General features: G+C 29.9%; 1 protein-coding gene across 2 annotated transcripts in view; it reads right to left on the reverse strand.

Moving 5' to 3' along the window:
- Positions 1-413: 413 nt before the first annotated feature.
- Positions 414-18,932, reverse strand: part of LOC113553272 (solute carrier family 2, facilitated glucose transporter member 1-like) — a 56,837-nt gene continuing 38,318 nt past the window's right edge. For both annotated transcript variants that reach the window (XM_026956512.1, XM_026956513.1), the window contains 8 exons: positions 12,861-12,959; positions 9,301-9,520; positions 4,835-4,968; positions 4,488-4,701; positions 3,553-3,740; positions 2,848-3,060; positions 1,964-2,167; positions 414-1,115 (listed from right to left, as the gene is read on the reverse strand). In XM_026956512.1, the coding sequence (XP_026812313.1) occupies positions 972-1,115; positions 1,964-2,167; positions 2,848-3,060; positions 3,553-3,740; positions 4,488-4,701; positions 4,835-4,968; positions 9,301-9,520; positions 12,861-12,959 (1,416 nt within the window). In that variant the 3' untranslated portion in view covers positions 414-971. The remainder of the gene's footprint in view (positions 1,116-1,963; positions 2,168-2,847; positions 3,061-3,552; positions 3,741-4,487; positions 4,702-4,834; positions 4,969-9,300; positions 9,521-12,860; positions 12,960-18,932) is intronic.

An 18,932-nucleotide genomic window follows, 5' to 3' on the forward strand; every position in this document is an offset into this window, starting at 1 on the left:
ATCAATTGACTATTAAATCAGTAGTGACATCATACTCCATCTGAAAACTTATGAATTACATAATACGTATATAAAAATAATGTGTTAGTTAAAAAAATAATTATGCAAATAACACATTAGTAATTAGTCTATTTGAATTACAATCAAACATTATTCTCTTTTAATATTATAGGTAAACAGGTATATAGTTGATATATCTTTTGATCGATCTCCACTAAGTAAAATGGTACGATTTATTGGTATGCATGGCGTTCATTGAGGGATCAATTGTAGTAGGCAGGATAATAGTATTATGATGCAATGATAAAATTAATTACACTTTTATTAATTCATAAAAAATACACAAAAAATATATAATAAAATAAATTAAAATATTATCATAACCCGTGATAAAATACAATATTACGAGTATTAAAACTATTGACAAAAATTTTTATGATTTTAACTGAGAACAACAAAAAAAAAAATCTATAATATGCATATTTAATAATGTTTATTATCTCTTCAAGAATAAAATAACATCTTATTTTATGTAAAAACAACGATAGTTACTGAAATGGAAGATTTTTTGAGGTTCGAATTCGGTTGATGAACACTATCTTATTGTGGGCGGAGCAAAATTAACAGACGCGGTATAAAATAGTGTCATTTCATGCGGGTGTTTTCGGTGCAACACACAGCATGTACAATTATTAACATAATAACATCGGCAGGGAGGGGATTTATTTTATCTAAATTACGACTGTATATAATGATTTAAATCTTTTTATTTTACCAAATAAATATATTTTATATTGTTATGAAAAAGGTACTCGCGTATAATATATATAATATATATATATATATATAGATATTGATATATATATAATATATGTATTTGTATTATATATAGCTTCCGACTGAGGAATCTTTTTCTCGGTGGTGTCATAGTATTATTATTATTACTATTTTGTAACGCAGGACACGCCTGATTATTTGTACGATTCCTGTCTGAACAACATTTGAATCTCTTCCAACGTTTTGTTCTTGGTTTCTGGAACTTTTTTGTATACGTATAACACGAATAGCGCGAGCAACACGACGAATATGAGGAACACGTTTGAGCCCAACAATCCCTATATTTGACAAAACAAATAAATATATAAATTAACAAGTGTGTGATTTATAATGTATAGATTCTGAACGGAAACGATGGATATAATGGTTATACAGGTTAGGTTTTTTTTTTTTATTCGATAGCCTTTAGACGTTGTAAAAATGATTTAATTTTAAATTTTGAAGGTGGTATCTGTTAGCAAATTAAATGTAGTTGATAATATGTGTGGCTTTAAAGTAAAAAAATTCAGATCTAAGTAATTAGAAAAATGGAAATTTTCACGCTAAATTGCTTTTGATTTTCCAATGTAATTTAAATTAATAATATTATTGTTTACAATTTTTCATTAGATATGCATTTTAGTTTTTTACTAGACATTATATAACTTACAAAATGTTTATTCTCTCTTTGTGTTATTTATACATATTTTACATTTTTTATTTTTAGTTTATTTTCAATTTATGTATGATAAAATTGTTGACCGCGAGTAAAGCTCAAAAATTAAATAATAGATTTCTAATAGGTAGAAAATATCTAAAAATACATTAGCATAGTTTGTTACATAAATGTAAATTTATATATATATATATTTTAAGTTCAAATTTTAACAATATTTTAAATTTAAATGAAGAATTAATATTTAAATTATTTGTTGAAATTAAAAAAAAATACTATTTGTAGTGTATTTATTCGTACAACAGACTTGGCGGGCTTTCGTACAAGACGTTTCCGGCGTCATTTTCTCGTCGTAAAGCCTTAACCTCACCGCCATGGCGGATATCTACTATGGTTGTTTGTACTTAGCCTACTCTATTATATAAAATATCGTTTAAAACATCCATATCGGATAAGTGCAATCGTCGTTACCTGCAGAGGTAGGAAACCCAGGCCAACGACAAAGTTAGCCGTCCAGTTGACTCCGACAGCTATGCTGGTGGCTAGTGGTCGAGCAGCCGAGTTGAAAAGTTCAGCCACTAAGAACCATGGTATGGATCCTGGACCAACAGCGAACGCGATGACAAATGCCATAACGAGTACGATAGCCAAATAAGACACAATAGTATTACCGACCTGCAAGAACAAAACGAAACGATATATACATTAATATATAGGTAATAATATTGTATTATACGCATCAGTGGCGAGATTTTTATATTTATTGTGGACAAATCTTTTTAATAATTATACGAGTAAATTATGAATTTACGTTTTCGATATTTCGATATTTTTGTTATTACACTTTAGTAAATATGACGTGATTCGTTAAGTGGTATACCAATAATTAAAAATATTTATACAATTGGCAAAATGTGTTGTTTTTTCACTTTAAGACATTTTGAATTTCGTTGAAAAACTTTAGTATTTAATGGTTACACACCCGCATTAATAGCCGTGTTCAGTTTATTAGTATAGAAAATCATAATAATAGCGTATTATTTTATTATAGATTTCAAAATCAATTTAAAAATTAATAAAGAATTAACCAAATTATAAAACGTTCAATTCTAACGACAGTCTCGTAGTTACGTATTTATGAATTTGTATCCATATACACATACTATTACTCAAATTGCATTCATTTTACTCGTATAATATGCAAACAACCATAATATAGGCAAATACCTTTTAGATTACAATTTACGAAATAAAATCGTATAAAAAAAGTCGTCTCTTATATTGCAAGCCGCTTTGACAGAACACTAAATTATAGTTTTATGGCCGAACCCTAAATGTCATAAATATGCACTTACAACAAACATCAAAGAGATAGTAAGCATAACGGTGATGACGAACATGGACGAGAATCCAATCATTAACAGAGTTTTACGGCCGGTTAGTTCGACCAAGAACAGAGAGATCAACGTCATTATCACGTTGAGTGTGCCCATGCCGAGCGTGGCGTACTTGGCTCCGTCATCACTCATACCAGCCATATTGAAAATTTTCGTGGAGAAGAACATGACCTGAAAAAAATAAAAGGTTAATAATAATAATATTATTATGATTCAATTGATCAGCAGTAGGACATAATTCCTGAGTCACTGAATCATATTAAATTGACTACGCATTATACATTCGATTGTTGTAAATAAATAATGAAATAAAAATTCTTTCAATGACTGATCGATAATTTTATGTTTGAAACGATGGTATTATGGCAGTAACTTTTTGTATTAATACAGTTGCTGCATAATAATAACTTGTCGAAAATTTAAATTAAATACTTTTAGACAAACTTTCGAAAAAGATATGAACAAATATAGACAAAAAAACGTACACATATTTATAATATTAGAAAAAATATATATCATTTTGCGAATTCAAAATAATAATATAATTATTATTATATAATATTTTTATTAATTAATATTTATATGAAAAACGCATGTATATCGATGTATAATATATCAATATAAACATAGTCGTCAATAGAAGTTATGGGTATATATACTTACGGCGTTAATACCGGACAATTGTTGGCACAACATGATCATCACAGATATACCGAGTGGAGTTTTCAACATTGGGTTCGACAACATCTCGCGAAGAGTTACGCGTGGGATAACCTTCATTGCTTCGTTTTCGGCTCTCATTTCATCCATCTCATCGTGCACTTCGATTGTTCCTCTAAGCCACTGAAGTCCTATACAAAAAGTTAAAATACATTAATATGAAAACGTCATTTTACAAAAAGTGATAATAAGTATTAAGCTTATGTATGCGACTGTAGTCGCAGCTGTAATCCAAGACAGATTCGAAATCAAATAATTTATTAAATTTCTATTTAGGATATTAATTTAGGTAAAATAAAATCTCGCGCTATTTTGGAAATTTTTGTTGTTATAAGTCAAAAATAGTTTACAAAACCCCAAAACGCACGATAAATGAATAAACCACATGTCCTTGTTAAGCAAGCATTTTAACCAAAACCCATGTTAAACTACTTAAATAGCATTTGAAACGAAATACTTTGGAAAGTTGTTTCATTGTTAATTTTTTATAATATGTTTTTAATTTTTATTTCATTGACTTTATGGACTGCAATAATTTTTTGTATGTCGGTAATTACCATGATAAAATATCAATACCTTATAAGTTATAACTGTATAATTCTATCATGTGAATATGAATTTATGGTTTAAGTCTTTATTTTTTTTAACTTTTATAATCATATGAGGTGTATATTAAACAAGATTTCAGGGGATCAATCATTTTTAAATTAATTATTATACCACAATTTTAAATCTTATAATATTAAATTCACTATATTTTTCTATGTATCAGAAAAATTGATCGTTAATTGTATACAGTTAAGCTTTTAAAAAGTATTATGGTACATACTTTCAAAAATAATTTTTTTCAACACTGAAATATATATATAAATATTTACCTCTCTCGGCTTCGATGTCTTTTTTCTTATTGATCAGTGTGTACTTTGGTGATTCCGGGCAGAATGGCAACGTGATGAACATGAATATACCCGGAATGATAATTAAGGCCAATAATATTGGCCAACGCTCGGCCGTGCCCAAAATGTAATCCAAACCCAATATTTGTGAAATCAATATCGAAATAGTAACAACTAATTGATAAACGGTTCCGACCTGTATGTACAGAGCAAAACATACTTTAATGCCTAGATGATGAGTTATATATATATATAGAGAGAGAGAGAATATACATAAAAAATTTCATATATACAAAAAGTATTACTGTTCGCGAAAATATTATACTTACGGATCCACGTAAATTCATGGGAGAGATTTCAGCCAAGTACATAGGAGTCAATCCTGCGTTAAGTCCGGAATTAATACCGATAATAAACCGTCCGATGATGATAAGCTCGTACGACGAATACATCTTTGAAACACCTTAACATAACACAAATTCAACAAAGTTAATTTATGTCTGTCAACTATTATATATATTATACATAGAACTTAATACTAAATAGGTACACATAATGTTTTACTTTTTGCTATCATATTCAGCGTATAAATTTAGATTTTAGTAAATTGTATTCGTTTAAAAGAAATATATGTGCTGTTAAAGAGCATTACCTTCAACTCAGAAAAAAAATTACCAATGGCAAAATTAAAATACGTAACAATATTATATCGTAATGATAAAACTTGTATGGGTTTTGAAATAATTGATTTTATTATAGGTATTATAGGAAAACCAAACAAACAATCTTTTCACGTACGTAATAAATAATAATTTGTAGGTAGGTAAGAACATAATGTTGTTGCAGGACAATTTCATTTATTTCGTATATAGTGATAAGTAATAATTACAGAATAAATGCGTTGAATTCAAATTCACACAAATTGCACAACAGTAGAATATATGGAATATGGAAATGTATCGATTCATATTTGATAAAATTTGAATAAAAAAACACTTAAGAACGTCAACCGTTCCCTTGCAGATGCAATCGTGTGCTTCGTGTTAAAGGGCACCTCGCCTTAAGTGGCGAAAAATGTTGGCAAATAGTCAACACGGATGGTGAAAGTATATACGCACGTGAATTGAGTGTAGACAAAAAAAAAAAAACAAATACACACACGTGCGCGTGTTTTTTATAAGTAATACTGCACATATTATTGCATAGAGTCTATGCCATAAACAGCTAGTAGACAATAACTATTTGCGCGAATCTGATACTATCGAATGAGCATATTAATGCGTGCGAATCGCAGTATTACACGCACGTCGAGTAAAAGTCGAGTGAACCAAAAAAGATCTATTATGGTATTTAACATACATGCAACGTATTGGACTTGAAGAGTTTAACCCTCTCCACCTGGACTCTAGAGAAATAAAAGCAACGTTTTGATCTATGAATATATTATGAAAGTAAATATAACTATTTAAGTACTGAAATCGATGGATTATTTTGTTCAAATAGACTTTGTAATAATATTGCTGAAATATTTATTTGTAGAGACACAGAGATGTTTTTTTTTTATATATATATAAACAATAATTTATTTTCATACCTATGCATACAAAATGAAAACAAACACACATGTACCGCATTTCTCAAAAATAAAATTTAATACACCGGTCTCGTCTCAGTAGACGCAGTCGTCGTCAGTCGGCTTGCGAACATTTTTATTAAATGTGCAGAAATATAAAATATTATAATAATAATAACTATAGTATTGTGTATAGTATAAAAATTATCTAAAACTGAATGTATTCAATGAGCATAATAAAATGTATAAAACGCTCTAAAAAATTCATAATAGTATTTACGTGCCGTATATCCTCCATATAAATAAATAATTCATGAGCGACGTTTGGTATTTTTTAAATTTCAATTCGAGATAATATATTTTTAAACTAAAATTATTATTTGAATCATATATACCAGATGTTTACTACTCAGGTGCCACAAACTCGGATTAAGTGTACTACAAAATTATTTAAATTTTAGAAAGCGATCATACCCTATTTTTCACAATTTTTAAGAAACAATAATTTTATGAAAGATATATTGTAAGTATTTTTAATACTACAATATTTTAAAGTTCAATCTCTTTTAATTTTAATACTAATTTAATATTATTTGACTATTATTAATAACAAATTGAGAAATATACATATAAACATACACTATATATTATTATTTATTATCTATTAGTTGTTAAATAAATATAGTTGGATAACGTGAGTAAGAATACGTTGGGAAGCTCTGATATAGACGTACACATGTTAAATCATCGACCATTATATTTATGACACGTGTGAATTCTATGATTTCCGAATCATATTATAATCGGCAAGACATAACGATACGTACTGCGATATTTTCAAGAAAGAAAAAATGATTAAAATATTTAGACAGTAACAACTTATGGTTATGATTTTATTGGTTATAGCATAGTGTTATAAACAATTTTTTTATAATTATTATTATTAATTGAAAGCAAAGTACGTTGTATTTATTTTATTTAAAAAAAAATGCATAATTTAATTTTCAAAAATACAACGGAAGTGTAGAATGCACTTATACATGATTTACAATATTATATGAAAAAACTTTTTTTGTTTTATAAAACACAAAAAATAACAGACAATACCAAGTGCATATTTAAATAATCCTCCTGTACATACTGTTATATATTATCTGCAGCTGTGACAGCACGTTTTTTCTTGTTACCATATTTGTTAAATGAAAAAATAATATAATTCTATTGTATGATAATGGTATACGAGTGTAATGATATAGCATATGACGTTTTGAATAATAAAAAGACGGTTAATGCATATAATCAATTTCTTAAACTCCATCACGCTTATTATGGAGTAATAAGAAAAAGTATTTTATGAAGAGGCAGGAAGAAATCCCTCAGCAAACGAACCCAATTAACTTCAATTGGACGATGTATAAACGTTGACTTGCTATATATTAAATATAATATATTATGTTGTACGCCATTGACTACTACATTATAATAATAATAACCATCATAATCATACTCTACGTATACGCTCGCTTGACGAGCAGTTGTTAATCGTTAAATAAATAACACTTCGTTACGAACACCCAATTTTCTTTTTCAATCAAACTTTGACAGTTTATAGTGTCACGGTGAATACAGATATCTGCATTGGTATTTACGTTAAACGAGCGCGACTAGATTTAAATCTACAAATCGGTTGTTGTTGTTGTTTAGACGACTGGTGCCATTCCAAAACGTTAACGTAATTATTACAATAATTATATTATAATGTATTTATTGTTATGATGCGATCGTACAGGACGAGCAACCATCTCTTCCGGTAAGCCCAAAAACATGGTTAATCCAAGGTAGCTCAACGCAATCGTTTTATTCGCTATGTACATTTATGTTAATATTTTTTTTAATTATTTTTTTTTTTCGTATCAATACGGTAGACAATACAAATATTATATCCAGTATTAAATTTAAATTATTATAACACCACGACAATATTATTATTATACGACGGCTGAGTTAACATTAAGGTTAAAAGTTAATACACTCGTACGCACTATACATACCTATAGTTACTATAGAATATTCATATTTTTTTTTTTTTAATAAACTCGGTTCAGCTGATATAACACAAAGACACTTACACTAAAGTGAAATTGTTTAATACACGATTTTCCGTACGGTTATCGGGAGTAAAACTTCCATCATGTAAAAATGTTGTCAAAAATATCAATATATAAACTATTCAAAATAAAATTCATTAAATTCTGCAGTATACTTGACAAGTATTCACGAAAATTCAAGTTTAAGAAAAATATTTATTTTTTTTTAATACATACAAAATTTTTTATTTAACTTATTTATCGAAGTTTTTACGTGAAATATTTTTAAATTTAATGTACAAAAGATTAATTAAAAGTTAGTATAAATTTACTTGATACATTATAATTACGCTTAATGGAGCTTTTTGGTTAAATTGAAAAAACTTTTTGAGCTTAGTTTTAAAATAAATACATAATATAGAAATTCAATATACAAACTACAAAGTCAAAGTATTATTTTTGAACATTTAAAATAATACTTAGTTTGTTGTCTGTGACTATTCTAACGTGTTTGGTAAACTATATGACATTTTATGATATACTCTTGATGGATTTAACATGTGCCTACAACAACCTACGTATATTAACACCGGTCGACCCCGACTTTGGTACCGAGTACGCACGTCACGGGATTTAGTGGGATACGAAATAATAACTTTAAAATCGTAAAGAAATTAGAAATTGTATTTGAATAAATTACCATTAGATTAAAACGATGAACTAGTGTTGATGTTTTATTTATTAGTTAAGAATGTTGTAGCTTTGTATCGTTTCGTAGATGGACATAGGCTATCAATGCGTATAACTAATATAATTACCTAAACTAATGACAAATTTGTAAAATATATATATTTGTGTGTATGTCAATAACATTTATGTTAATTAAACAGAAGTCGGAAAGAAGGTATGTATTATAATAGTTACTATTGTATTGAAATATTTTCTAGTAGGTAGAAGTAAAAAATCTTAAACTCTATCACAAATGCCCGTGTAATAATATATAATAATATTATTATATAATCAGGCCTACTAGATAAATGTTTTAGCGTGTACGAATATAGGAAATATTAAAAAGTAAAAAACCATCTGCCCTAATATTATTATACTTCAACTGTCGTTTGTGTATTTTGCTTACCTTGAAGTGCAGCTGACACGACGACCAGTGCATTGGATACAAGTAAACCACCCTTGCGACCAAACTTATCGGCCACGATTCCGGTACTCAAACCGCCAATCATACCACCGAAACAGAATATCGCCACTGCGACGGCCCATATCAATGTCACTTGCGATTGATCTGCTGCCTTACCGCCGTTTCTGTCCGAAATCACGCTGCCAATCCATGTTTCGATCAACTGTAACGATATGGAAAAATCAAACACTGCTTAGTCAAATATATAATTCTACAATTATGCAGGGTGCTTTACGGTATAAATAATGTAAATGGACACATTAAAGCACATTTTATTATTAACGTGATGATTATGAATTGTATATAATAATAATGATAAACAATATACGAGATTTGTATTATGATCATATTATTTTCACTCGGGAAATAGTATAGTCATAATTCTTAATAGTGCTCGTATGTTTTTGATTCGAATAAAAAAAGTTAACTACATTTTTTCAACCCTGGAGATTTGTCACTCCCTATTTTTCTCATCATTTCACTGATATTTGTACGGAACCGACGTTATTTAGATCCATAACTAATTGATTGCGACTAACGAATTTTTAAACACAACAATAACAATTCTACCATGCGACACGTCAATTAACGGGCTGAGGGATTTCTAGAGGATTATTGTATAAGCTACCGCGGGGCATCAAATTCTATACATTAATATCACAGCGTGTTTGCGGGTAGAATGAATATTTCCTTTTTAGCGAAAAAAAAAAACAATCCAAGTGACGTAATGACAGGTATATGTAAATAGTGAATTGGCCAAACAGCAGTGACGACAGTTTATTTTGCACTCGTAAAGCGGTACAATATATTTGAAGCTAATTATTATAGAAATAAAATAAAAACTGTTTTTAAAAATAAACGGTTTGGCATTGCCATCTAATCATAATATGCACGTCAACAATATTTGACGAACCCGTTAAAACCCGTACGAATTTTTAATTTTTGAGAAACGTTGGCGCTGGACCGGGCTTAATTACATATCCATGACATGGACGATACGAAGAAACGAGAGTAACTAATTAAAAATATATACTCGGATAGTTGGCTGTAAAGTATCATTATACCCATACATATGGTGGTTGAAAAAATATCAAATTACCGCGTTTTCTACTTCTCGTTTCCTTTGTGGAATATAATATTATTTAGTAATGCTTCGCGTGCACACTACTACAAGTCTAAAACTACACACTAAATAGGCGCGCGTAGTGCATTTAGAATCTAGAGAAAAAATATATGTATATATTGTAATTCAACACAAACACGGGAATGCATTCCAAAGACGTGGTTTCGAAAAAAAAAAAAATCCTATGCTCTCTGTTGTGTTGAAAATTAAAACGAGATTTATATCAGTGGGAAACATGTTGTCCGACGACAGTGCTCCGCTGCAGTCGTTGGATGCCGACACAAAATCATAGGAGGTGCTCACGAAAACGGTTCCCCGGGATTTATTTTGTATATTTTATTTTCTACATAAGCATAATATAATATCATAATATATGTACACATAAGTATCCCGAACGCGTTTTATAGCCGTCCACAGACAGATATCCCTATGATATCATATAGATGCATTCTTGCGTCCGGTGTGTGTGTGTGTGAGTGGGCCGTTAATGTTTGTTTGGGGATTTATTTTGAATATATTTGGTAGAAGAGAAACAACACAATTAATTTAACGTGGAGAGTAGAAATGAGAATATATACATATGTATATACACGTCTCTCGAAATCGATAATTGAAGGTGAACCTCGCGCGCGCGCCCGTCGAGCGGTTCGAACACGTGCGTCCGTAATCGCCCGTACCAGCCGCCACCTCATAATATTATAAGACTTCGTATACGAGTCGGTTTATTTTACACTTACTACTTCGGTGATTTTCGAATTTTTGATGAATGCATATTTTTGTGTGGTTCGTGGTATTATCGTACCACCCACGGCCCACGCATATACCTAATGCTAACGAACAGCGATCTTACTTTTAAGTACTATACATCAATCCATGTAATATGTTATTCGAATAATTTGTGATATGAAAATGTTTATCACTAGCTATACAAGTTTGAACAATAATTGTCACAAATAATTATAAACATTTAAAATTTAGGCGATTCGTAATTCGCGGGAAATCCCGCGCAACTCCACTTATCTATCTAAACTTAAACGTCTGTACAGATAATAAGATTGTGTCGGTTCAACGTTCGACATCTATTTGCGTACTGTGATATTCCGTTCAGTTATTATACGTGTTCCGCGTATTTGTGCGTCTCTGTAACGTGAGGCTAACAATCAACATGCATAATAATATTATTATCTAAACTCGGGTTAAAAATGAAAAAGAAAATGAAAGTGTACTGGTGAAAACACTGAAAACCGACAGTGCCATCGAAAAAACCCAACCCCTTGTGTGTGTACGTCTCGACGTAACGATATTAAATATTTTTATGGAATACTATTAAATTATCGAAAGAATGCGGCGGGTACCACGAAACGCGTCTCGGGTCAAGAATCCAAATCTTATGACCGTATACGGTGCATTGGTATTTTTTTTAAAAAATATTTCCCATCTCTGGCCTATCGAACGGATTACAAACATAAAAAAAAAAAAAATCATAGCTTGGCGGTCGTACGCAACCGTTTGGGCTTAATATATTATATTACTTGTCATAAAATATCGTATGTGTGTGTGTAAGTATGGACGAGGTGCTTACCGCTCGCATGGTTCACCACGCCGATATCGTACCCATGTCGGAATGTTGACGGCACCATTAGCCGTGCCTACCCGCCAAACCGGAATCGGGTAACAAAAAAAAAATAAAAAAAACTACACGAAAAACCAATTGTGCCTGTGAACAGGATCAACCCCTTGGAATACACTACACGCGGGTAATAGGTAGTACACGAGCAGACAACTACACGATTTACGATGATAATAATGATATTATAATCGTAAATCTGTTTAGGTATAATAGACGGTACGATTCGGATCAAAAATCCAGACCCTATTATTTATTTATTTATTTTTTTTTTAAGGAATTTTAATTCCTACCCCTTTCCACATTTCCCCCGCGGTGGAGTATAAAAAATATCATCATCGAGCAGCGTTCTTGTATGCGGCAACCTCTATAATATGTGAATATAATAGTGCCTAACTCTCGATGATTTACGTATGTGTGTGCGACAAAAGGGTATTGGAAAGGCGGCCTACTACGAAATGTTAAGATAGGGTCGTGCTCTTGTGGTCCCGAGAGTCTGATTGTGGTGATGTGCGAGGGCATCGGTATGTTTTGGGACTCCGACTTATATTACGCGTCGTGGCTGTCCAAAAGAGACGATAGGGTTGTCACTTGTTGAAACTGATATTTATTAAGCTCACTATACCACACGTAACATGTAGCAGATGGGTATAATTTATGCGTCTGCGCGTACACACAAGATCTAGCTAAACGCCTGAATAAGTAGTTAGCACCGTTAGTGGGTATATATATTATAACATTTTAAGTACTTACCGTTTGGGGAGCGTTCACCACACCAGTGTTGTACCCATGTTGGAATGCGGAACCGAAAGCCGATGCTATGATGGCGAACAACAGTCTTCCGTTAAGGCTCTGCAACAAAGAAGGAAAATCGGTTGGTCGTTGTTCAGATTGTACTGGGATCGCGGTGACGGTTTCCGTCCGTTCGTCGGAAATGGAATAACAACCCTCGCGGCCTGCCGTTTCGTCGTCACACGTGCCGGGCGAAAAAGCGCGTATCGTGACGCAACAACAAAGGCCCGCGGTCTTCGTGTCTCGGAGTTTGCGCATTTTTTTCTCGAATTATGTTCGCGAAAATTTTTACAATTAGGTATATAATGACAATAACAAAAATAATAAAAAATAATCGATATTTTATTATTATTCTTTTTTATGTTTTGTTAATAGTCTCGACGATCGCCCAACAATATCGTTCATGAATTTCGTATAACGCCGCGAATCGATGACACGTATGATATTAATATATTATTATATCCTATGCAGACGACCGTCCGATCAGCACTAAAGTCTGAAATCTATGACGAACGGAAATCGACGATGTATAGTGCGCCCTTATTATACTTACTATTAATATTCAGGTATACACACAGGTATTATTGCTGTGGATCTCAGTCGATTCTTATCACGAATATTATAAAAGGTAATTGTTACGACCGTAAATGATCGGGATCTAACTGGTAGGACAGAGCTCGAAAAAACACAATAGAAACTTATCATGACAACATTATTTGTGTGTGCCTATACGATAAAACGTTTATCAAATTGTCATTATCCAATTTTGTCGATTGATCGGTAATAATAACGATTCTAACGGTTAATTACGATAAAAGACTAAATATTATAGTTTAAATCTGCTTCTTTGGAAGTAAATATTATCATCATCTATACGTGACATGTCGAATATTTAAATTTTTTATTATTTATTTTTGTCTAATTGTATAATTATTGTGTGAATTAATTATTTTATCACAAACGCGAAAATATATACATAATATTATGTTGTTTAATGATTGAACGTTTTATGAGTTCCTCAAACTTTGATATACGCGTTTTGAAATTAAAAATAAATATTAAATACAATATATGTATATAATATACATATACAGTATTACCTATGTTTATTGTATATAAATCATGTATACGTTAAATCATTTAAATTGTTATACTTTTCGTGACTTTCTCTTTTAATTATTTCATAACATATATATATATTGATAAAAAGTATATAAGTAGGTATATTATAATACTTTAATTATTTGTATTCCAATGAGTAAAAGAAGTAGTGTGATTTATAAAGAAGAAATGTGCCTATTATTTTATTCAAGAAAAACTGGACTATAAATCGTATTGTAATGACGTCGATTAATAGTAGTTACTGAAATATACATATTATTTCCATTTCAAACAAGTTACGACATATCATTTTAAACGTTATATGAACATTTTACTTAGTCCTGCTCAGTTGCATATACTGAGGATATTAAACCCGGTTTTGACTTGGGCAATTTATATATACAACTTAAATCAAGTTTAAGTTAGTTTGATCAAATGGTTAATCGACTATGAGATATATGATAAAATATTACGATTTTTAAATTTATAAATTTTTTATAAACAATGAAAATATAATTACTTCAATAAAATAAAATTGAACAACAAAATATTCATATATCAAAAACTTGAGAATAAATGTATTAATACAGGAAATAATTAACTTATTACACATAAATCATTTTAATAGTACAAAGATATAAACGTATACATTCAGCTAAAATGTTCGTTCTATCTTATTCAATAAAAAAGGATAAATCAGTATAAATAATAATAATAATTATAATTTCATTAAAAATGCACATGGCATGTACCACCTTATAATCGTTTTAGAATATTTTAATGTCATTTGAAACGTATTATTCATTAATCAAATTTGAAATTTATTTATTTGTATTAACTATTTTATATGAAAATCAAAACGAGCCAAAAATTGTTTATGACAATATAATTTAGCTACGGAAAATATAAGGTTTATTAAATTAGTTAATTTAATTGTCTATGAACTATCATATTTTCAAATTACTTTGAATATTCATACATTAATGTTTAATACTATGATTTTTATAATATTATTATCTATTACTCATTAGATATGGGTATAATATTACAAATAATAATAAATCATTCAAATATGTTATAAAGGTATATGATTATAAATTACTATGAATTATGATATATCTATAGAGTGGGTGCAAAAAAATTTTTTCTAACGTAAATTAACTAAAACCATTTACGATTTTTGTGAAATATTCGTTTATAAAAAAATTATACAACTCTTAAAATTTAAAATAACTCATCATTTTATTTAAAAAAAAAAATTCCCATATCTCGTAAATGCATTCACACTAGAGTGTCAAACCACATAAAGTTAAATAATTTATTTGGATTGGTAAAATGCAAATAAAAACCAGTTACCAACACATACACAAAGACAGGTTTGTTAGACGAAGTTTACTTGGCCTTATGGCGGCCCCTATGGCGCATCGAGAGTGCATTTTTATAGTTCCATCTCGTTTTGAATCCACTCGTTATATTATATATTCCTCCGCTCATACGTCATGACAAGAATCACCGCGAAGTAAACGTATACAAAATATTCCTCCCCCCACAAAAAAAAAATGTCATACTCAAACCTGAAAGTGAAATACTCACCTGCTAAGTCTCATTGAAATATTTGAAAAATAAAATGATCGAATTAAATATTTTCGAATCTAAAGTGCGCAATTAAAATAATATATAATTATCGAAATTGTAAACGCAGGTTAGGTACAAAGATTCAATATTTCAATGTTACATGGATCTCAATTAACTAATTGGTTGTTTTTAAAAGTTTAGAAACTGTTTAGAGAAGACTCAACTGATAAGTAATGATCTAATATCATATAACTATTATCATTTCATTATATTAACATGTTGATAAACTTTGGTACCTATCCTATTAGTTTTATAAATTCATTTAGAAAATTATTTGATGTTTTTTAATTACCTGGCTACTTATCATTTTAGACAATTAGAAAATTATTATACAATAATTATAAGATTAAATAATTAATATTATTAATTCGCGTAGAATAAACTTTTAATTAATTAATAAATTTATTGTTGTTAAAACAAATTTAATTTTTTTCTGAAAATGTTAGCTAAATACCCATATGAAATACTTACACTACTCTATAAAATGAGTGTATTATAAATATTATAACTTCGAGATAAGATTTAATTATATTACAAATTATAATGCTTACATTTTTATTAGTGAAAAATATAGTTTGTTACTCGTATTATCAGGTTTGCCGGAAATCGAAGAATGAACGTGATATACATTTTCTGTTATTTAATCAATAAACCCGTAAAAGCGTAAAACATTTAGGTACAGGTGCTCTATCTATAATAGGCTATACCTAATATAAATTATATTATACGTTTTTACTGTTATATTATTCATATTATAGGAACTTATTAATTAAATTCATGTTTACGCAAATACTTGAATTTTTATTTAATAAAAGTATATAAAATATATAACTAATAAGGACCAATCGTAAGGTTAATGTCAAGGTGCTTTTAATTATATTTAATTATGTAATGTGTATAATGGTATGAGCAACTTCATACACAATATCTGACAATGCATATCGGAATAGTCTTATTATTATTGTAAATAGATATACTCGAATACTTAATTCAGATGACGGTTTTAATCAATACTATTCAGTAACAATTTTAATATATTTGTACGAATTAGTTCTATTTTCTATTTTCTATTTTCTATTTTGCATAATTGTTCATTTGTTTATTTCTATTCGAGAGGAAATAACACGAAGTAAAAATATTTTTAAAAAAAATCACATTTATACTAAAAATTAAATGACACCGAGTTGGGTCACACATACGACATACACGTATGCACACGTATATACATGTATAATAGATATTATAATAAGACGTACCTACGTTGAGTAAGAATGTAAATGTTATGCCAACGCTATTTTTTATACACGACCATTAAACTATATTATTATGTATGGGCCAACCGATTTATTTATCGTTTGAGTGTTATACGGTTGCGTTGTTTTTCATTGATGTTTGTTCGATGACCACAAGTATCGTATTTTTCTATACATCGTAAAGTAAACATTCTTATATGTGATTTGCTTATTACCGCAATATTATTGCACGATACGATTATTTATTAAATGTGTACCTCTATTAGTCAATGATATGTTTATCGGTGTTGATGTTATATTAAATAAGCGATTTTTTTCTTGTTTAACTACAACAACATTAAACGTGTTATTTATTTCATACTTCGCCGTTGGATATACAGTACAAATAATATCATATGGTAAGGATCGGAGGGAAAAATGTAATGGTAGACGTATTAAATATATTCGTTTAAATTCCAAATTTTACAGACGTTATTTTGTCGAGTTATCCATAGAATATATAATACATTTATTTTATTTTCCTTGTGTACAGAGTGGTTCATTGTGATTCGCCGTTTTCCCTTGTTTGAAAACAATAAATTGGACAACGAAAATACACGGTGAGCCACCCTGTGCGTGCACATGTATACACATCAGCATACTCTATACGTATCATTATTTTACGGTGAAATAAAATAAAATAAACAATCACACTGCGCCTGAGTATAATATAATAATATATTATTTAATTTAAAATGTTGTAATAAACGAGCTCGGAGACCGACACGATTAGTTTGTTTTGGGTGCACACGTCAAACGAAAATTGTCCGACGCGAGCAAGACTTCGAATATTTTAGTCTCGGCAATTTAACTCCATTGTCTTAAATTATATTGACGTCGACAACCATCGTACACATCATGATTCATGATAATATCATAATATATTACTGTGTACGCAGTATTGTGTTATGCACGCACGTGTGATATTCAGACCGCAGACGGTGCAACTATGTGGTGTCTTTTGGGTGAGGGGAAAGTGGAACTAAGCCCCACAAAAATGTTCATAGACTATCCGAGTATGTTTTTATAATTATATTGAATAATAAATTACGAATGTTTTTTTTTAGTTCAATTAGACGACAAATTGATTAGGGGCGAATGCTTATGTCCTATTATGTATAAGGAATAACGGCAGAAGACATTGCGATTGAAAAAATAAAATCCAAACGAGCATCACGAAGTCACGAACATATGACTTACAGTAATTTGTGTAGCCTGTCTAAAATAATAATGACCGTTGCGGGTTGACGGTAGACGAAAAAAAAATCAACGAAGATTATGTGGTCACCACGCGGGTTGCAGTGTAACTATAATATGTCAGTTTTTTGCTATTTCCGGTTATTAAGTCATCCTGTGGAAAACAATGCCTTACGTATTTATTATTACCAAAATATAAATAATCTGTGTAAAGAGTGAAATCACTATTATAGCCAATATGGAAATGAGACGTTTTCCGGTTTCTATAGAAGTAACGGTTTTTGATTTGTTCACTTTTGCCAGCGCACCATTCAAGTATTATTATTCATATGTCGTATATTATATTATATAATTACGTACCCAGAATTATCAAATAGTTATTGAATCGTTTAGAAAAAAATAATAATAAATTCACGATTGCTGCGAACAAAAATCGAAATGACTCGCCATTACAGCCATCGAACTATACGCTATCAGCCACCGGTTTTTACAGGCGAATCTCTTTCGACGAACGGACGCATTGAATAATAAATTAAACTCAGATAAAGGATTTTTCGGCAGAAAAACAATCTCCCATAATGTATAATATACGTCATTCGTGTGCCCGCACATCGTTATTTTATTGCTTTTTATTATTATTCTAATGGCGCACAATGAATATTCCAATTTTTTATTTTAATCGCATCGTTTGATAAGTATAATTGTGTCGTGGACAAGATGGATTTGCGTCCGATGTTATTTATTTCGATTTCAATCGCGTCATTGACTGAATCTGAAGCGACCGTCGTTTTTAAAAACGAAAATTATT

This window comes from Rhopalosiphum maidis, chromosome 2 (genome assembly GCF_003676215.2).
Source record: "Rhopalosiphum maidis isolate BTI-1 chromosome 2, ASM367621v3, whole genome shotgun sequence".
Lineage (NCBI taxonomy): Eukaryota > Metazoa > Arthropoda > Insecta > Hemiptera > Aphididae > Rhopalosiphum > Rhopalosiphum maidis.